At 42.4% G+C, this 23,323-nt stretch overlaps 1 protein-coding gene across 3 annotated transcripts in view; it reads right to left on the reverse strand.

Annotated features, from left to right (window-relative positions):
- Positions 1–23,323, reverse strand: part of LOC306928470 (homeobox protein PKNOX2-like) — a 126,525-nt gene that overhangs the window by 29,933 nt on the left and 73,269 nt on the right. For all 3 annotated transcript variants that reach the window (XM_079508608.1, XM_079508609.1, XM_079508610.1), the window contains 2 exons: positions 3,683–3,789; positions 818–954 (listed from right to left, as the gene is read on the reverse strand). In XM_079508608.1, coding sequence (XP_079364734.1) covers positions 818–954; positions 3,683–3,769 — 224 coding nt within the window. In that variant the 5' untranslated portion in view covers positions 3,770–3,789. The remainder of the gene's footprint in view (positions 1–817; positions 955–3,682; positions 3,790–23,323) is intronic.

Raw genomic sequence — 23,323 nt, forward strand, 5'->3', positions numbered from 1 at the left:
GTATCCTGACCTTAAAATGCATTTTCTGTTTACTAAAGAGCTGGAAAGAAAGGGAGGCTCCTAGCTGTTACGGAACACTCCATAGCAATGATTGTTCAATAATATAGAGCTTTTACTTCTTAACAAAAAAAACTGTTTTAAACAAGAAATATCACTTACACTACCTTTAGATTTACCGTACTTCACTAGATTGCCCAAAGCAAGCAAACACAGAAAACAATGTTTATTTTATTTTAATAATGTCCAAAGGTAACACATTATCATGTTAAACTTACTTATCTAAAACATAAGGAAATATCATTTCTACAGCTGTGGCACACTCATAGTCGTAACCATAGTCTAAACCTAACCATAGTCTAAACCTAACTATAGTCTAAACCTAACCATAGTCTAAACCTAACCACAGTCTAAACCTAACCACAGTATAAACCTAACCATAGTCTAAACCTAACCATAGTCTAAACCTAACCATAGTCTAAACCTAACCATAGTCTAAACCTAACCACAGTCTAAACCTAACCACAGTCTAAACCTAACCATAGTCTAAACCTAACCACAGTCTAAACCTAACCATAGTCTAAACCTAACCATAGTCTAAACCTAACCATAGTCTAAACCTAACCATAGTCTAGCACAAACTCTCAGCGCAGTTGCAGTATCACGCTAAGCATGTGTGTGTGTGTGTGTATGTGTGTGTATGTGTGTGTGTGTAGACTTGTCTGAGATGGATGTATCGTACACAGTACTCTACTGTAACGTGACAAATCACAGATATTTGAGATTCACACACACCGCTGTGTGTGGGGCACGATCCTACCTGTAAACAGCCCTCTTGTCTGACTCCAGCTGGGCCTGGGGGTCCAGGGTCACACTGACTGGGGTGTTTCCTGCTGCCGAGGCTGCTGGGATATGGACCTGTGGGGTCTTGGTGCTCTGTTGACTGGTGCCCGTCATCTGGGGAATAACCAAGCCTGTTACTTTAAACAGAAAATACAGAGCCCACACAGTGTGACTAAGTGAGGGAGAACTCTCCATTACTCACCACTTGTCTGTTTAAACATGGTTTGTTTGAGACATTATGTGACAGGCTTGAAGCCTTGAACATTGTACAATCCTTTGAACGTTGTACAATTATTTTGTTCATTCTTAAAATGGTTTGTTATTGGTCGGATATACATATTGATCGTATTGGTGATGTCATTGGCTGACATCACAGGGTTTCTTTCATTTTCTTTGTTTGTTTGTTTTATTGATCCATGTTTTAGTATTACTTATCATTTAGATTTGGATTTGTAAATGTCCTTGTTTGAAAGGTCACCCTTCAGACGCATGTCTTTTTTGGCTGCGGTACTGTACATGTGACATATATTGCACTGTAAATAAATATTCACCTGTACAAAATCAAGTTGTCCGAGTCTTCCTACCTAGTACGTACCACCTTCCTTGACACTCAAGCTGCTAGAAGATTCTACTACACACAGTAAAATGATGGTCCAATCAAAAACGAAATCAAAAGTACACATACAGTGCACAGCAATAATAATTGAGAAGTGGGCAGACATGTAGCATCAGTTTGCATGACCATGCATGACCATTCCTGTGCTTCATATTACAAGCACTGGTTTATAGCATTTAAATAACAGTGGAGTGAGCAATATAGTGGTTTTGGATGGGAATCTATGTGTTGGGGCTAAAAACATAGGCTATGGTACAGTAGGTAAACATTTGTGTAACACGTGGTCATTGGAGGCAAACATATTCATGAGGATCACATACTAAATCTGCTATTTGGCAACATTCTACTGCTGTTGACAGACCATTTCCTTACATAAACACGTCTGACCCTGACTACAAATAATGAACTATAGCTGCAATAAGTGTTGTTATTGCCTGCTAGTTCACATAGAGTGGTACAACTGCTAATTGCAATGAACGAGATAAGATGCGTTCACTAATTGAATGAGACACGCTTGTTTTATATAGGCTACCGTATAGCTTATTGTTCATGTTCCCAATGCACAGATTTTGGATGATTAATTTGGCTTATGAGCTCTGAAGCAGCGTTTGAAGAACCATGGGAGGGACATTACAGAACCAGTATAGAGGAGGTTCAACAGTGTAAAACATTCTACCTTCAGCCACTTCACTGGAGGGACTGAGGCAGTGGGGTTTTCACAATAAGGCCAGGACAGGCCGCCGTCTGGCCAAGTCAACCATTCCATTGGCCCCTCGCCCATTCACGGACGTGACAAATGTATACGCCTTTGTGTTCAAGACAAGGGGTGGAGGTGGGGGATACCTGTTCTACCTTGAACGCAAGGGAGCTACATTTGACACACTACTGAAGGTATTTGATGCGTGCTCCGTTGAGTGTCCAGGGCACTAATATACTAGTGTACAAAGAGTAAAAAGTGCACACCAGAAGTACAATGACAACCTCTCGCCTAAATGGTCTGTCTCCTAGCGTTTGAGAGAGGTTTAACTGAAGGTCTGAACTACGACTCTGTTATAGAGATTTTCAAGCGAAAGCCCTGCCGTCTCATGTTCTGAGACATCACTAAGCGTGAACACTATTTGATTTAGCTGTTAATGCTGTCAATCAGTCACTAATTTGTGCTGGCGTCATGTTCGCCTTATCTGTAATGCTGCATACTGTCTGTGCAAAGACACCTTATTTATTTATATATATATTGTCATTATTAACGTTTCAATGTGTTCTTGTTGCTTTCTGTCTGTCTCCCCCCCCCCCCCCCCCCCCCCCCCCCCTGACTTTTCGCCTGGCCAACTTGTAATTCCTGCATTCGCTACTGGACTGAGGGAAACCTCTTCCCATGGGCTGACATGCTTCATGAACATGGCCCATTGTCTACGCACCCTTTACCTCCACTTCTCAATTGCACATCCCCTTTTGACTCTCAGGAAATGAGACTACCCCACCCACCCTGCCCCACGCATCCTCTCTCCCATCACCCACGGTTTTGAACCGAGCGTGCAGGGCTGGTGTGGTGTTCGGGGGGGGGGGGGGGGGGGGGGGGGGGGGGGGGGTTGGGGTTGCATGAGGAAGCTTCAAGTCTTAATCCCGGCTCCAAATGGGAAATAAATTAGCTTCTTCACACTTAACTAGCTCTCATTTGCATTTGCCGAGCGCAGGATGCAGCTCAGGAGCTCTCCCCTGGCACTAATCCTCTGGGCGAGGGAAGACGGATGTGGTGTGGACGGAGAGGTGGTGCGAGGTGGTCTGATGAAGCTGCTCTACTTCCCATCATTGGGGTTGCTACATAAACAAAGGTTTCTCCCAATGCCGTTTGCCTGGGTGAGTTTTTACGTCACTGATTGCACCGACCTATAGCTGGTGGAGGTATTACGCGTGTTAAACACCACGTGCAAGGTTTATTGTTTATTTTTTCAACCGCTCTCTTTTATACTACCATACTACTAGTATTACTAATACTATACCCTAATACTACTAGTATTACTAATACTATATTACCTCTCACAGTCTGTACCAACGTTAAGAATCTTACTGATAAACTATGCTAATCCAGAGCTCAGCGCTAACATCTACCCCTGTAATACAAGGTATAAAAACATTACCTCTTATTATAACACAATCACATATAAGCTGGCAAGGTGGTTTAATGTTTAGGTAAGCATTGAGCTGAATGCGGCTGTGACCTCTGACCTGTTGGCTCTCCTGGTACGTTGGTGGAGGAACACTCTGGGTGGCCATCATCGTCACTGCTGGTGCTGGGGACACATGTTGCATCATGGGATAGGTTCACATCGAGACTGGGGAAGAAAACACAGAAATAATGATCACAGTGTCAGCAAAGAAACATGAATTACCACAAATGGGTGGACTGGAACATAAGTCATTTTAAAATGTATATGAATAGTACAGCTAACTGTGATTAAAAGCGGTTACTCGTAACCGTGGGAAGGGTTTAGGATATTCAAGATGAAGCGGCCAGTAACTTCTATTTCAGCCTCAACCACCAGGTGCTGCTGTGATAAAATAATAGGACAATCTTTAGTCTCACTTCACTGTCATTTGTTTCTCGTGCACAACACCATTTCCTAATGTACTCTCTCTCTCTCTCTCTCTCTCTCTCTCTCTCTCTCTCTCTCTCTCTCTCTCTCTCTCTCTCTCTCTCTCTCTCTCCTCTCTCTCTCTCTCTCTCTCTCTCTCTCAAGCAAATGAGACTCAGTGTTTACAAACTCAACCATGCAAGCAGTCTTGTTACCCATCCTAGCATAAAAAACTGTGTTCACATGGACACAGTATAAAGTACAACCCAAGTTTACATGTTTACCAATTACATGCGGCCAAGCTTGTTCACCAATTACAGCTTGTTCTAAACAACATGTGCCGTCACCAAGGTCACCTTGGTGACTGTGTATTGGTTGCTGGTGTTGTCTCGGCCACCAATCCAATCAAGGGGCTAATTAGGGCTCTTGCCAGTGGGTTTATTGCCATTGGCCGGGACCCCACAGGGCTGAAGGCTGTACCCTGTGGAACCCCCCCCCCCCCACACACACACACACACACACACACACACACTCTTCATAACTATCACCACCCAGGAGCTAATTGGTTCAGTGTTGCTTACACACCTCCGTACATGCTCACACACATGCACACTCACACACAGACACACTCACGCACACACAGGCGCACGCACACATACGTGTGAGCAAGCAAGCACACAAGCACAGTTGATAGACTTGACACACCCACGCAGCCCCCTACCTGTATCCCAATGTATGATAGGCAAACACAGCAGGTGCTTCACCCTGGAGCTATAATCAACCTACAATATGTTTCGCTATTTGCTGCTATGTATTATTAGTTTGTTTTAAGCTTCCCTTTTATTGAATTATCTTTTTTGTCTGTTTACTAGTCTACCTCCATAAATGCCCCCATAAATCCTAAAATAAGAGTGTTAAGAGTGTAAGAGTAAAATAGGGCTATCGGCTATGTTATTGCTTGCATCTACAGGAACAAACTGCAGGTTGAAAAGGCCCTCAGCTCTGAACTCTGTAGTATCTGCACCTAGCTCGCTGATAACAAACTATCTTTACACCTGGGAAAAACTGAATCCATTCTCTTTGGATCAAATAGTAATCTCAGCAAGGCAGATGGCTTCTTGGTTAGAGTGGGTGACAATATTATCAAACGAAAAGATGAAATTACCTACCATTCTGGAGGCAAATCTTTCCGGTGATAAAATGGCTACCAACGTAATCAAAAAAAGTCAACCAAAGAACAAGATGACTTTTTTTGATCTGGTTGACTTTTTTTGGACCTGGTTGACTTTTTTTGATCCTGTAGTATACAGGATCTCCTCACTGGTCAACAAAAACACCTTGAAGACCCTAACAAGAGCCCTTGTACAAGGCTTCTTCGACTATGCATGCACCTCTTGGTACCACACCACCTCAAAGGCCCTTAAAACAAGGCTCCAGACTTCCCAAAACAAACTGGTCACGCTACTACTTGGCCTCATATTCCCCGAACCCACCTCACCCCTGTCCACAGGGTGGAATGGCTTAGGGTTGATGACAGAGTAAAACATCTTGCCGTACCTGTCTAAATACTTCCAACAAAGTTCACACCCATAACACCAGATGGAGTTCAACAAACCATGTGCAATCCAGATTCGGCACAAACAAGGGACTACATTTTGTTTCGCTCCTATGACACCAAAATGTGGAACGCCCTACCAACAGCGATTAAGACATGCAAATCCCTTGACTCCTTCAAAACCGCTCTCAAAGGGCACCTACGGACGGCTGCAATTCGAAACTGGCCCCCGTAAAATCTGAATCCCCCCACCCCCTTTCTCCCTTACTGTATATTTGTCTTTTCCCTTTTTACCTCCTTACATGATTTCCTGTTTTTTAAATAGAAGTGTATATTTGTATGTCTCTAATTGTTCTGATGAATTGAAAATGGTGGACCCTGTTGTAAACAAGTGGAATGCTTTATCAGTGTGTCGTCCACAGTAACAGCCTTTTGTATTGAGTTGTGCTTTCACGTGAAATGTACCCATTCAGCAAACAATAATAAATACTTCAATCAATCAAAGATGATCATTATTGTGAATTGTCATAATCACACAGCCCTACTTTGTGTTCATTTGCACATTCACAAGTTCTTAATGTAAAACACACACACACACACACACACACACACACACACACACACACACACACACAACCCAGGACAGAAATGTTGGCGCAGTCATGGACTCTAGACGTGAAGTTCAACAGCCACATTAGAAAATTGCTAAGTCAGCCTACTATCACCTTAAACACATTGGCTGCCAAACACGAGTTACCTGAGGTTTTTTTTAAGCTGGATGGCGCTGTTCGCCAACCTATGGGTCACCATTTTTCCCAATTCTAGGACACCTGTGCGGAGTCTTTTGAGGGCACCCGTGGAATGGAGCGACACAGAATATTCTATGATTTTTCAAAGGTTGGTGAAAAATTATCTGAATCCTGGTAGTAAGAATGTATCAAGGATTAGAGTATTTGTATGCCTAATTATCATTTGGAAAAACTTGTGTGCGTTCATCTTAAGTAGACTTCGCAGTAGACAGTTAAGTCCAAAATAAATTGACCAGACAGCTGTAGTTGATTCAGAACGCTGCTGCTCAAGTCCTTACTAATGCCAAGAAAGTGGTTCATATCGCTCCAGTTCTCTTCACATCGTTACACTAGCTTCCTCTCTGTTGAATAATTTATTTCAAAATATCACTATAAAGGGCCAAAATACATTTCTGACCTTCTGCTATCTTATGAACCATCCGGACCAGGTGGTCTGTCCTGGGACAGGTCTGCTTTCTGTCCCCATGTCATACTTACAGGTATCTGGAACAAACTCCCAGAAAACTGCAGGTCTACTGCAACTCTCAATTGTTCAAATGCTGTTGTCTTTTACTGAGTATTTACTTCACTTCTTGTGCTGCTCTGTAGCTTTATTCTCATATTTTTGCTTTATTTCAGCTTCACATTTAATAGTGTTTCTGGCATTTACTGCAGGGCAGCACATTGTGGGTACTTTCCTCCTAAGTTCAACTGTCAGGAACACTGTTAATAGTTTAGAATATAATGTGTGCATGCACACACGCACGCGCACACACACACACACACACACACACACACACACACACACACACACACACACACACACACACACACACACACACACACACACACACACACACACACACACACACACACACACACACACACACACACACACACACACACACACACACACACAGTTCCTTACTGTACAGTCATGTCTTGTTTATGACGACAGACTGCAACATGGTTCCTGTAGGTCAAATGACTATAAGCACTATTACCTCTAAATTCAGCTTGCATAATGGTGCAATGTGGCCATACAAAATGAAAGCCAATGCATTGCAATGAGTCAAATTGGAGACTCAAATATGTGCACCCACCGTGCTCATATGTCATATCATGCATTTTATCTCTAAAGGTGTTTACCTTTTTTATTTAGTAACTAACAATTTTCCTGAGAATCACAGAATCCACAAAAGGAGTGTCTCTGAATAGTGTCTGGGACTCTGGTCACTATACTGCCAGATACTCAGACAAGACAGGAAGTGATGGTAACAGCTCATCCCTCTCTTCTCTTCGGATGCTGGACCATACGGAACACACGTTCCCCACCAGTGAGCTCATCCCTCCTCCCCTGAAATCAGAACCTGGCAATCCCACCGAGCGGAAAAGTCAACATGCCAGTTCCTCTTCCCACCACACCTTTCAAACATGAGTGGCAAGCAGTTCAGTCGTTCCCATCCAAACCTTCATGTTAATAGTGTTCTGTGGTGGAAAGTAACTAAGTGCATTTACTTTACTTGTACTGTACTTTTACTGTACAAATGTATTTTGGTATTTTTTTTTTTACTTTACTGGAGGATTTCCAATTGTCAGTACTTTTAAAATTTTTACTCCACTACATTTCAGATGCAATTATTGTAATTTTACTACATCTACAAGCTTGTAGATCGGCTATTTTCCAAAGATTTTTTTGAGTGGTGTAAACCACTCCTACGACTGGCTTTGTTAGTTTACGTGTCTGTCTGTCTGTGCCAAAAAAATGAGCATGGTTGCTACGGTCACCCAGTTCACACGGGTGTGATTTCATTACGTCATACATTACGTCAGACCACAGCTGATCAGTCTATATAAGACCTTACACCACTCAGTTCACACGGGTGTGATTTTTTTTGTATACATTTGAAAACTTGTGAAAAGGGACATTCTGCCTATGAGTACTTTTTGGTACTTTAAGCAGTTTTGATACAAATACACTTCTCAAGTAAATGTTTAATTCAGGACTTGTATTTCTACAAAAATGTGAGTAGATTTTCCACCACTGGTGATGGTACAGTACTGTATGTGAATTTTGAGGGTTTTTTTTGTAATTAATGTTTCCTGTTGACACATTCACATGTTTGTATTGCCAAGCATGCATGGTTTGTATGGATTCAGTGCCATGTCGTACTGTATATGTGTGCACATGGTTTGTATGGATTCAGTCGTACTGTATATGTGCACAAGTGAGATCACATGTGTTTGTGTGCCGTGTCTGTCTGCGAGCCATTTTGTAAACCGACTTCCCCTGCTTTCTCTTCTCATTCCAACTGGTATCAGCTGAAAGGCATCTTCTCCGTTATCAGCACCTAATTTTAATTGCAAATGCAGTAAGCGTGTTAGTGATTAAATGGAAAATTGCACATTAATTGATGAGACTAAAGATAAAGCAATTCCAATTACTGCACAGTATTTTAGACGGCCTCTCAAGTTTTGCCATCCCTCGAGGAATAAGCCACCTAACGGCAGATTTGAGGAAGCAATGGCTTGTGCATAAATGCACGCACGCACGCACGCACGCACGCACGCACGCACGCACGCACGCACGCACGCACGCACGCACACACGCACACACGCACACACGCACACACACACACACACACACACACACACACTACCTTAATGTCTACCATTAAACACATACTGTACCATTCCAATAACACCAACAAACGAGACCTTCCAAAGTCTGATTCAACACCCAATAAAATGTGCCACATGAATCCTATAGGAGGCATAAAGTGCAATTGTTGTACAAATCTACCCGCTAAAACAAGCAGAATCATCTCGCATCACTTCTCAGTTCTCACTGAACCCATGACTGATTATGCAGTTGTACGATAAATCATAAAATAATTATTTTAAATTACATGTTTGTTCCTTAACAATAGAACTTTGAATTATCACAGGATTCATAATGCATACAAATTGAAAATTGCCTGTAGTCATAATCAAAATTCAAAAGCGAGCATAAAATGGAAAATGAAAAGTAAGCATAAAATTATTATTTAAAAAAAAAACATCAAAGGCTTTTTGTGAATTTGGAGTTGAGGCAGCTCCAGTCTTTAATCTGATTCTGTAGAAACACCTCTTTTTCAAATCCAATCTCAGCCATAAAATTGTCCCATGGCATGTTATATTGATATAAAGTCAGTCGGTGGCATTATCAGTATTATCACACTTTCACCCAGTAACCACCGGAATTAAAATTAAAAAACATCTCAGGTGCTATTTATATCTATCTATCCATCTATCCATCCATCCATACATCCACATTAGGCTATCTAATATATCTAAAGTATCTATCCATCTGTTTAGCTATAGTATGTGCATTTGAGCGACTTAGTCGTCAGATTTTCATCATTGGCTGGCCTGGCTAGCCTCTAGTCTAGGCCAATGGGACACTTAGTCACTTACCCATAAAACCCATACTGAGAACGCTGTAAAACCCATATTCTAAAACGTTGAAGCTGAATATAGTTTTGTAAATCAATGCCCTACTTCATGACTACTGTCATTCTACAGTATAACACAAATAGCAGATGAGGTTTCCACTCCAACAGCAGTGATGCATTGTTTTAAAATCAGACCCGTCTGAAATGAGTGGTGCTGTACTGTACTTGTGCTGTACGTAATGTACTGTACTGTACAAGCCCTCCTCCCTGGCCTGTTTGTGTGCGCGCGCGTGCGTGAGTGCATGTGTGCGTGCGTGCGTGCGCAACAGTGACACTTGGTGGTGAACAAACGCTATAACGCTATAACCGTGCTCGGACGGACCCAGCCAGGGACACAGCCAGGGACACACATTGCTGGGCAACGGAGTGGCTGCAATGGAGTGGCTGCACCACTCAAAAATAACAAGGTAGATGGTAGAGTCCGACAGAGGTCAATGATATAGCTATAGAGTTAAGAGTTATTGTGGTCGGTGTGTATCTGTAGGATATTATCACAGCCTACACACAGTCAAATCAATGTCCATTTGGTTCAAATAAAACAGAGGATATTTACTGTGTACTGATAATGAGTCTCTGTCTAAGCACAGATAAATAGACATGTTAGTCATTAGTGTGTTCAGCGTGAGTTCAATACAATGTGTGTACACTATTTTGATGTTACAGTTTAGCCCTGTAGAGGAGGGTGCAGAATAGATCACTTTCCTCACCAAACCAAAAACAGGTGATGACTGTGAGTCAAGGGGATGTGGTGAGATGATTGTGGTCATGTGTGTGTTTCCAGCCCTGCACGCATACATATACATAAACTCAAAACACACACACACACACACACACACACACACACACACACACACACACACACACACACACACACACACACACACACACACACACACACACACACACACACACACACACACACACACACACACACACACACACACACACACACACACACACACACACAAGGAATGGATCTAATTCTAACATAAATTAATAAATTCCCTTAAAACAAAGGAGGATAACATCTGTCCGAAAGACAGATTTTTCTTGTTGGTTCTTGTGGTTTGCACTTTTGATGTTGCAAGCATTGTGTTTTGGAGGAATGTGGCGGCATAATGTGGATCGATCAAGGTAGATGGGTTTATGTGTATTGTGATTCTGGAAACATCACCATTTCCGGTTCAACGTATTGATCAAAAGTCTGAAACTCAAAACGAATCAATGATGAGTGCTAATATTTGTACTTTATTCAGTCCCGGGTTCCTATAATGCCAAATTAAATGGATAACGTGACACACTGTGAGTTTGTAGATCTGCTATTTGCCAAATGTTTACCTGTTTTGACATGCTCAGAATAGGGGCGCCATGTTTCATGTGGTTAAAAAACCTCTATTAGCACATGGCTGTCACCTATATGGGTTTTGTGTTTTAAACCTCTATTAGCACATGGCTGTCACCTATATGGGTTTTGTGTTTTAAACCTCTATTAGCACATGGCTGTCACCTATATGGGTTTTGTGTTTTAAACCTCTATTAGCACATGGCTGTCACCTATATGGGTTTTGTGTTTTTAGAAACCGCAATGGAGTCCTTGTATTGCATCTGTTAGCAATGCTAAATGTAGTTAAAGTCAACAGGATTTGCCACAATGGCTGCTGTTAATAAAATATGATGTTACCGGTATTTGGGTTTCACTGTGCAAGTCTGCAGCTTGTTAATTAAAACATGTTAAAAGGTTTTACCTTGGTGGCACCACAGTACCATCATGGTATTCTGAGGCTTGGCACATACATTATAGTGTTCAGTAAAATTCAAATCAAGTTCTGCATATTTACCAGATACCACTTGCACTGGTCCATGCACGCATGTGTGTAATTCCTGTGTACTGCATTCAAGTCATGAGAGCATAGAAACCAAAGAATGGATGAGGGATGGCATTTTAACCACTTCATTGACCAGGGTTCACCAGTGGTCTGTCTTGGGTGCCCCCCCCCCCCTCCTTTCCCCCCTCTCTTCACCGAAAATAACAGATCTACAAGATCACAGTGCACCGTGCTGCAACTCAATATCAGCTTGTAGGTCTGCTTATTTTGGTCTGTAACCAAGTATAAATCAGGCATAAGACTATCACACAAATATGTGGCCAGTTAGTTGCCCAAAATAAGCCCAAAAAAAGGCCCCCTCCCATCTAATTTAATCTCTCCTGTTTGAGCCTTGCGGTAAAGAGGTTGACCTGGAAATGTAATGAATAATATTTGGAAGTGGGTCTGTCACCTTGGCCAGATATCATGCATCTTAACACCCTGAGTCACCAGCATTAGAGCCAGATGAATAAATAAATCAGGTGTTTTGAATTATGTGCAGGATCTAATCATCGCCTCATTGTCAGCACTGATTTGCAATGCAAACACCGGGAGCGGCCTTGATGGCATTGAGTGAAGCTAGATAGAGCTTAGATATAATGGGCTGAGCGGTAATGAGGTTGCGTGCATGCGTGCGTGCGTGCGTGCGTGCACATGTGCGTGTGTGTATGGGGGGAGGGGGCACTGTGTACTTGTGGTTGGGTGCTTGTATGGATGCAGGCATCGAACCACACAGATCAGAGTGAAGCCATACAAACGTGTCGTATACAATACACCGTGTCAGTGGAATTGCGTTGCTAGGGAACAGCTCGGGTCCAAGTTTACTTCCTGTCAGCTACTGATATTGACAAACACTGTGACAACAGGAAATAAACCTGGACCCGCTTGGAATGTCGTCAAGTGAGAAAAGGTGCTACACATTCATAGTTCTGGGGGTGGGGGGGAGGGTGCAAGCACAAACATATTCATTAATTAATGCTCAAATTCAGACACAAAAAGGCTTTAGCCAGCATCATCCTGAGGGCAACACACATACGCACGCACACATATATGCGTGCAAATACGTTAATTGCAGCTAGGAGCAAAGACAGGCTCACCAGTGGTCCTAAGGCTACAAAGCCCCTCAGGCTATGACGAGAGATCCTCTCACGTACTGTAGCTCGCTCTGCCCAAGTCTCCACTCCCAGACCACCTCATTAACCTGAGCCGGCAGCCGTCTCTCTCTCTCTCTCTCTCTCTCTCTCTCTCTCTCTCTCTCTCTCTCTCTCTCTCCACACCGTGCTCCTCACCTCCCCGTACTTTGAATTCAAACCAGTTGTCTATCATTTATTCACCAGCTCTTGTTGACGGGACTCATCCTCGCGGGCGGTTGAAGTTGGGGTTTGATGCGCCGTAGCTAGGAAAGCAACTCTCGAGTCTCGACACTGTTAGCAAGCACTGAGTTAAAGTTCACGGTCAGAGTAATGAAAACTGAAAAGTGTTATTGTGGTCTGATTAGTTAAAGGAAGTTTCTTTGTCGAGCCCTAGGAGCATACAGTATTCTAGTTTAAAAATGGAAGGCCAGCTAAAAAGAACCTTCACGCAAAAGGTGAACAAGGTGTTTTGCTATGGAAAAATGTATTGTTTTCAACACCAGAAGATTAATTAGGAGGTTATCACTTTCGATATCAAATGACACTGATCATCTGTATCGCTTTGTCAACCTCATGCCATGTGGATAAAGATACAGAACCTTAGCGTGGAACAAGAACCGCTTTAGTGGGAGTTGTGTTCCCTCAGCCATCCAGGCATTAAACAAACTGCCCCACCGATTGGATGGCTCTGTGTACAGTGCAGACCTCACGGCTATGTATTGTATTGGTGATGTGTTTTTCTGTGCTATGTGTTGTTTTTTTGTGGGTGTTTTAAACAGACCAGTGAAGACGAATACCCCTTCGGGGACAATAAAATGAAACATTATTATTATTATCACTTATGCCTTATGCACTTATTAATGATTAGGTTAAAAGCAATGCTTCCCAAGCATTTCTGTTTCAGGGCCCAATTGAAAACCATGAAATCATTCGCCAATTGCGGCCCACCCATCTTACCACTTAACACAGCAGCCATTTGGCTATTATGGTTATAGTGGGTAGGCCGACTACATTTTCAGAGCATGTTTATTTTAATGATCAATCATTGTGTTCTGGCTTGGATCAATGGAACCAATATAGCATACTCGAAGTTCCTAATTATATGTATCACAAAGAAAACACATTATCAAGGTTTTAAAGAAAAATAATGACAACCATGACTTTCTTTTTTACATTTTATTATTTTAATACTAATCATGGTAGTTATATTTAATACAATTAAAATCGTAGTGTTTTGCCAAATATTTGGGGGCCCACTCGCAATATCCTCACGGCCCCCAGCTTGTAGGTCTGCTATTTTTGAAAAATCGTGAAAATATTTATTTCAGAAAACTGGAGGATTTAGAAGGATTTTTTTAAATTTTGAGGTCAGGCCTAAATGGGTCAAATGACAAGGGACAATATCGGTGGCACCCAACTGTATGTATCGGCCAAGAAAATGTAATTAGACATTCCCAAAATACAAGCCACACTGAATGTAAAACGGTCCTTTGTTGTACAGTAACGAGGATACAAGATGGAAAATTGCTATTTTAGTTGTTCACAATTCTGTGGGTTCTTTGTGTTGATAATTAAAATGTAAAAAAAAGTCCACCATGGTTCGAATCCATGGTGGATATCTATACGAACACAATTGGCCCGTGTTCGAGGGAACAAAGCCGGACGGGAAGGGTGATATTTTGTAAGTGCACACGCAGTCCTACGGGCTGGGGCAGCACCTGTCAGCAGGAAGTGTTGGACGGGAGGAGTAGGATGGAGACGCTACATCCTCCCGGTGAAGGCTCCTCACTGGCAAGTGAGTCAGTAGTAGGATACAACAGCAGTGACAACAACACACAGAAATGTGTGTAGGGAGGTAATAATTGGCGTATCGACGAAATTGGGCATAACAAGGGGTAAAAAGCACAAAAAAACAAACAAAAAAATATCAACTCTCAATGACATTTTTACCCCGACCTTAAAACTGCAACCATGGCAACATATTCTTTCACATTCAGCCTCCTAATGAACGTCCTTCATATATTCAAATATGCCCCACAAATATAATGAAGACACTAGGATTTCCCGTGGGTACGGCAGTGTGCAAGACGTTGTTTTCTTTCCTCCTCCTGACAATGGCGTCAGCGGTCCAATCTGACTCCAATTCTTGTTTTCATTGTACTTATGTAAATGACTGTTTGGATATTACCGATTGCGATTTGATTGTTTTTTCGTCCTGCTTTTTAAAATTAGATTAAAGTCTCAACTAAAATGGGTGATGGTAAAACTACAGTGTAGTGTTGTTTTTTTCTCTCTCTCTCTCTTTTTTAATTCCCCAAGGGCAGACGGTTTGCATGCAAATAACCTTATTAGCATAGCTGAAAGCTCTTATTGTAATTAGGTGGGGGGTTTTTTCTGAAGGGGCTACATGTACTGTACAAAGCAAAGATGAAAAGGCGATTCAAATCGCAGATAACTTATTTGACAAACTTTAATCAGATCGGTTAGACCTTATTTTACCCCTTTTCAGGGTGCAGCAGGGAGGAGGGGTAGGAGTGTTCCCACTCTTTAGTGTCACTGGTGAACTGCGAGCACATATACTTGCTAGTAAAATAAGTAAACTACATTCTCTAGACAGGCGTTCCCAAACTCTCGAGACCTAATAAAGATAAATGTTGATGAGCTTGTATATCGTCTATTTTCAATACTTTTTTTTCTAAATTAATATCCCACAGTACATCAGGGGTGGGCAACTTTGTTGATGGAGAGGGACACTATTTCCACCCTCACTCCAGCCACATTGTCAGGCAGAAACCTCTTAACTCCGCCCTTAATGCCCTACTTCTTCATTCTATGTCACACAAAAGTATATATACTTTTATAAAGCTATATTTGAATTGGAATCCTGAATTAGTTTTTTACTATTTTTGAATTGGAATCCTGAAAAGTCGGCTAACATTTTACCTAATTTCAAAAGCATTTAGTTCACTTTATATGAACTTAAATAGACAATATTTTTTTAACAATAGTCATTAAGCTACTAGACTGAAGTAATTAAAGCGGGTTATGTTTGCATGTTTGGAATTGTAACAGCTAAAATCAATAATATTAGTATTAAAATTAGTATTTGGATATTAAGCCCCTGGGCCGCCAGTTGCCCATATGTGCCCTACATTGTCAGCCCAAAAGTAGCAAAAAATAGCCCATCGCTCACACTGTGTCGCATCATGACGTCATGTCACGGTTAAGTGTGTCTTTGGGTTTTACATGTGTGAATGAAAAGTATTAACCAGAGCTTGTGACTAAATGATCCACTGGAACACAGGTTCAGGGGTTGACAGACACTAAGAGTTGCCCACCTGCCCCTGGCAGGTGAAGTTTGCTTTCATGTTGCCCGACCGGGCAAGTGCTCGTTTGAGAGGGGACACAACCGTCTATAAACACAACACAAGATAATTATTTGTCTAAACACCTGAACGTGGCCAGAGAGATCTGTCTTCTGGTCTGTGGAATGTAAAATAAGAGCACTGTTTACCTATAATGTGCCGTTTCCACTGTTGCTACACTAAAAATATAAAATAACAAGTGTGAACACTTAGTCATGTTCATATATCTATGTGGGTATTTGTCCTTAAAAATAGGTACACATTTTTTGCATCGCACAGCCCCCGAAAGTAAAAAAAATCACACCCGTGTGAACTGAGTGGTGTTAGGTCTTATATAGCCTGAGCAGCTGTGGTCTGACGTAATGTCTGACGTAATGAAATCACACCCGGGTGAACTGGGTGACCGTAGCAACCATGCTCATTTTTTGGTACGAACTGACAGACAGACAGACAGACAGACAGACACGTAAACTAACAAAGCCAGTCGTAGGAGTGGTTTACACCACTCAAAAAAGTGTTCAAATGTAACAGTAATTCAAAATGTATACCAATCATTTTATAATGGACGATTTTCTTTTCGGGCAAGTGGGCATGACTTTTGGGCAAGTAGAACATCAGAGACCTTAGTGTCAACCCCTGCAGGTTCATGTTTTTTTTTACATTTTCTGAAAAGTAACGCTTTTGGACATGCAAGGTTTCCACGTGACAGCAATGATATCGACATCGTTATACGTACTGCAGGTATAGTGCAGGGCTGAATGCCTATGCCCTGCGGTTGACACACGGCAGCAGCATTTCCTCCCCTTAAGCTGATAACCATCAGAACATTGAAGGTAGAAAGATTCTGCTGAAATTGGAACGGCCGAGCTCGGTGAGAAGGAAATGTAATCTTCAAGAGCTTCTCTGGCGAATCGTCTTGCGACGCTCCTCTCTATCCCGCTCCTGCAGCGATGTCGTGTTTGCAGACGACACATTGTGCATTTTATCTGCTATTGCATCTCCGGGGCCCTTCTTTTAAATGGATACCTCCCTTATCACAGAGCAAGTGAGTGCCATCTGTGTCACTCCACATCAACTTCAGTGTGTGGTGGGGCTACGTGACTGAAAAGTGAATGCCATGGGACACACAGTGTGTGTGTGGCGCGTGTGCTATATACATCTATTCTCCATCCAAAAACAGCAGATCTACAAGCTCACCATCCACAACACTGTGAGCGACCCTGTCGTGGGAAGGATGTATAAATCAGGCGCATACTGATTTATGCCTACGGGCTTCATGGAAAATAATCTCTTCAACATTTACAGCTCAATGACCATGCAATAAAAGATTATATTTCATACACACACAATAGATCGAGTGTATGTACTTTATCTGCAGTTCAGTGCATCAGGGTGACAACTTCTGGGACAGATGTTGAGGAAGAATTCAGCAAAAAGTTGAGCCTGTCACAAGTCACAAGTCTTGCCATTAATCTACATTTACATACGGAGTGGCAGAAGACAAATTAAATAAACCAAGACGCCTATTTTTGCAAAATAGGCGTCCTATAACTGGACGGATTGGCGTGAAACTTTGCACATACATTCCTCATAGGCCAAAGAAAAATCTGCCTTTTATAGCGCCACCAGGAGGCCGATTTTTGCACAATAGATTTTGCTCCCACAGATTTTGTCCAAACGGTCACACACATTGGTACACATTATCTCTATTGCCATGTGATCAAGACAGATGGATCTGTCTGATTTGAACAGTTAGGGGCTAATTGTCATGCTCAAAGACACTTGGACGTGTATACTGGGTGGGGGTGAACCGCCAACCTTCCAAGTCCCAGATGGTCTCTATACCCGCTAAGCTGTACAGCTGCAGCCTGCAAGCTACGGTCGACTATACTTAATTAGCTCCTTAAAACTATTTTACTGCCCGCATTGATTCAGTCTGTATGTCCCTCTCTGCCTCTGGAGTCTGGATGGATGCAGTGGGGACTTTTATTTTGAAGACCCCCAAATTCACGCCAAAATAAACCAGCAGCAAAATCACCTAAAGCTAATGTGGCTACCGTCTTTTTAAAAGTCATCAGAAGCATTAATATTGTAACCGCGACGTAGCGACGATTTAGTAATGAGCAATTTTTTTTTGCCAACGGCTGATTCGGTCTGGCTTATTAGCCAGGCTACCTCAAAACACCTCAATCTGAAAAAGGGTTTTCAGATCACGGTTACAATTGGCAGTGGACAGGGGGGAATCATTTCATTGACGGTCCGGACCACAGGCGAGCCGACTGGTGGATATCTGAGAGACAATTCTGATGAATAAAAACCTAAAGAAAGAGACGTCAAAGACGTCAACGGCAGCAAGTGTCATTGTAAAAAAAGACGTCAAAGACTGCGAGTTAATTAGCTCCATAATCCCTGTCAGCAAACAAAACATACGTATAGTTATGATTGAAACATGGCCACATGTGCATTAATTCCTAGCAGCATGTATGCATGATGCAGCTACATTGATACGAACATTTTCCCACAACACCTACCTTCAGGCAAGCACACAGAGAGAAACCCAGTAATGAATCATTTGAGCCTGTGTGTGCAATTATCAACGTTGAGAGTGAGGGCAGGGTTAAATTGTCAACCCTGGTCATCATAGCTGATAAGTATAGCTCCTGGACATCCAACAGTTGAAAAGCTGTTGCCCAGGACGGAGATTAATCAAAAGTTCCGTCTTTAATCATATCATAACGGAGCGCACCAGTCTACATGCTGGTAGCGTCGATTGAGCAACATTAAATGTCATTTCCGTTTGGGACGTCATCCAAAGTGGTCCTTCTTCAAACGTGAATAACTCTTGATCTAAAATCTAAATCAATGCTTCCAATTTTAACCAAAATGTTTTTGACTTCCCGTTGTTGTCGATCCACTCGGGGGTGTTTTGGCTACAGCTAGCTACTTCTAGCTACTTCCAAAATGGCGCGGAGCAACGTTGAAATAGGCCTTAAACTGCAAATTAGCAGTATCTGTTGTACGATGAAGGGCTTAATAGTGTGTAACGAGTGTGTGTGTGTGTGTGTGCGTGCGTGCGTGCGTGCGTGCGTGCGTGCGTGCGTGCGTGCGTTATTTGGAACCCGAGATGTAGTGGAGTAGAAGTAAAAGTATTGGAAATTGAAAATACTCAAGTAAAGTACAAATACCTCAAAATGGTACTTACGTACAGTACTTAAGTAAATGTACTGTACTGTACGTATGTAATGTTACTTTCCTACCACTGGCAGTGAGTGGCAGCTCAGACTTGCATAGTCTAGCGTGTGAAGCGAAGAGAGCAGACAAGTGACATCTGGGGGAATGGTTACACAGCCAAATCCATTCTTTTAACTCTGAGAAAAAAACGGAAAAAGAAAACTACTAGACTACTAGCTGATATCGGTATGGCCGATGCCAATTCTGATATTTAAGAGAAAATATCTGATCAACAAATCTCACAACGCACACAATTTTAATTGTATATATATATTTTTTTAAATCACACCCGTGTGAAGTGAGGGGAGATCTTACATCATCTCATTCTGGCCAATCAGAATTTGCGTCCTTCATCTTCAATGTTTGTGTTGAAATGCAATGTTTGTGTTTACACGAACACTCAAAATTGTCCATTCATTGGCAAGGGGATTTAATGTTTGTGTAGGACAAAGTTTGTGCACACACACCAAACTGCACTGGACATAGGAGGGCTATCACCCCTCAAAGAAAAGTTGTTCGTTCAGACACATGGAAAACAACTGCTGTGGCCAGATGTAATTTCCTGGGTTCTAGTAGGACTATAGTACAGTATATAACAATAAAGAAATCACCGTAAAAGTTTGTTTAAAAAAATACATATTTAGCCACTTGTTCAAATGCCCCCTTGTCAAAAAGAGCTAAAAATGCTAAAACAAAAGAAAGCAGCAAATGAAAAGGAAATTACACTCATCTTTTAATTTCTCTAATAACAACCTAAAACATGAACCTTAATTGGTACTTGGTTGTACTTGGTTGAAAAAACAAAACAAAGTACAGTATGTTAAGTTGGCAGTTCACTAAGAACGTTTTTGTATCTGTCTGTCTGTCTGTCTGTCTGTCTGTCTGTCTGTCTGTCTGTCTGTCTGTCTGTCTGTCTGTCTGTCTGTCTGTCTGTCTGTCTGTCTGTCTGTCTGTCTATCTAACATTAAAATTCTCAATGTGAAATTATGCTTTTGTTACTAGTACTCTCTTTGTACACTCTCAGAGTTGGATGTGAGCGAACATGTGCACCTGAAAGCCATTGCGAGGAACACAAAACAGGAAGTGTTGAAAGGAGCACGAGGCTGCATGGAGTCTGTGTGAAATGAGGAGACCAAATAATGAGGCCAGCGGCGCTGCTGTTTGCTGCTCTTGGCTGGATGGCTTTGTTTGTCTTTAGTGTCAGAGCAAAGAGAGGCGGCAGCCAAATGGAATTCTTGGAAACACCAAACAAACCCATATTAAATTTCCCCCCTGTCTGAAATACTATGGAGAGAGAGAGAGAGGAGCCGAACATGTGTGTGAGAGAGGAGGGTGGAGAGAGACACGGAGAGCGAGAGGGACAGAGAGAGAGAGGGGGGGGGGGGGTGTGGTAGAGGGGTTTTGACAGAACAGAGAATGATAGAAAGGACGGCCAGAGAGAGATGGAGGATAGGCCTACAGAGAGAGGGGGGTTGAAGCTGACAAGACATGTTGTCTGGAGAGAGAGAGAGAGAGAGAGAGAGAGAGAGAGAGGGAGGGAGAAATGGAGAGGAGGAACAATGGGGGTGTAAGGAGTCAGAGAGCAAAAACAAACAGACTAACAGAGGGAAAGAAAGGAACGAAACAAATGATGGGACGTAGAGAGATATAGAGGGAGAGGCGATTGTAGCATTCTGCACATGGACTAAAAGCACCAGTGTGCACGGTAATGCTGTAAGGTAAGGAGGGGCCTAATGCGTTGAGCAAAGAGAAGGAAAGCAACCAAGCAAGAGAGCAAGAAAGCAAGAAAGAAAGAAAGAAAGAAAGAAAGAAAGAAAGAAAGAAATTGAAACAGGTGGGTGGGATACACCATCGTATGGAACAAGAGATACTCATAGATATTAGTGACACACGCTAACGATGCGCTATTGTTTTGCGACACCAGAGCTGCAGGTGCGTCAACATCTCCCCAGTCCAACCCCGACCCCAGCACCTGCACTACCAAACTATGTACCATGCCGTACAGTATGTTTTAGGACGGCAGCCTGTCAAACTTCACCAACAGCCAAAGTCTGGGTCTGCTTGTACTATAGCGCTGCAACATTCTCCCTCTCTGCTCCCCCCACTATAGCCCAGAGGACATCTGGAGCGCATTACGACACTAAGGACATTGGATCTCCCCAAAGCGGACGGCAGGATGGGTGGCCCACTGTAGCCCCTTTTCAGCAGCAGGCCTGGATCTGCCTGATTGATAGAGGGCACGCACGCACGCACGCACGCACGCACGCACGCACGCACGCACGCACGCACGCACACACGCACACACACACACACACAAACGCACGCACATACAGCCCCCCCACACACACACATACGTATGTGTGTGTATGTATGAGCACTGTCGAAACAAAACAGATCACATAATGTAAGGAACATTGGTTGATATGAAAACATATTTACACTCAAGAGAACATAACCATGTTGCTCAGCCATAAACACACTACGATTAAACCGATTAAATCAGTCACCCACCGGACATTTGATACACAGCATTTAGTGAATATATTAGCTGCAATGTCACCACACCAAGTACTTCACACGCTGTGGCTAATTGATACGTCATCGCATGGCCACGTTGCTCACCAGATTCTCTCATTTTAAATAAACAAATACAAAACACAAGGCATCAGGGTGTTGAATGGCCTAATGATTATGGTAAGCTCTAATGCGAGACAGCGAGTTGCGGGTTTGATCCCAGAGCCCGACGACCTTTGCTGGGTGTCACTCCCCGCCTCTCTCTCTCTCTCTGTTTCCTGTCATTCTCAACTGTACTAGGCTACAATAAAGGCGAAAAAGCTGGAAACTAAAGGCATCGCATTGTGTAATTTTCATAAAGATATATGGTTGTACAACGGAGGATAAATGATGCCTGATATATACTTGGTTGCGCGCTGTGTCACGCATCGAGCGTAGCCGATCTATAAGCTCATGCAAATAAGTATCAATCAAAATCACCCTTTACGGCACTATTGGTTTTCAAACCTTTTTTTGCTCAGGGCACCCCAGTAAAATAAATAACGTTTTCATCCACGGCACCCCTGAATACATTGTTACTTCCAGGGGCTAGCATCCGGCTTGTAAATTGAGGACATACTGTATAGGAAGTGACAGTTCATATAAATGGCCCGTAGTCTCGCTGTTTCCCCCTGCTGGGGTCAGAACCAATAACGCCCTATTCAAGCGGATGGGTTTTTGGACAAACTTTACACATGATTTTTTACACCTTAATAAACATTGCCATATTTATGCTTCCAGTCGCTAGTTTAAAGTCCCCTTTCAATCACCATAATATGCATTTTGGTAAATTATGGTCCCATTTATTTAAAAATGTTTGATAAAATAGGGTAGGCTGTAGGAGGGGCAGGCTCATCCATTGACCAACCCTCGCTCTGGTCCCAACCAATAGCATTCATATCTGGTTCCATTTTGGGACAGGATATAGAATGATGGCAGATTGAAAATCCCCAAAAAATAGGCTTCACTTACGGTCTGTAGAACAAACCAATGGAATAACGCTGTCCCTATTTTTGACGGTCTATATGGTCGCTTCTTTAGTACCTTACAAATTATGACTTTACCCCTAAGATACAGTACAGTAAGATACAATACATCACAAGGAAAACTTGAGAGAATATTAGTTTCCATTGGGACAGATTGAAAATAACTTCATACTTGATGTTTACCACTTGAATCACAGTATCCCCTTTCAGGGAAAAAACATTTAAGTAGGTTGGGAGTGGCTTTTTAGTTGGTATCAGCCGGTAACGTGCAGGAGTCTGTCCCCCGTTACAATGCCCCTAGATGCTGAGGTCAGCTCCCAGTAC

Source organism: Electrona antarctica (assembly GCF_951216825.1).
Source record: "Electrona antarctica genome assembly, chromosome: 8".
In the NCBI taxonomy this organism is placed as follows: Eukaryota; Metazoa; Chordata; class Actinopteri; order Myctophiformes; family Myctophidae; genus Electrona; species Electrona antarctica.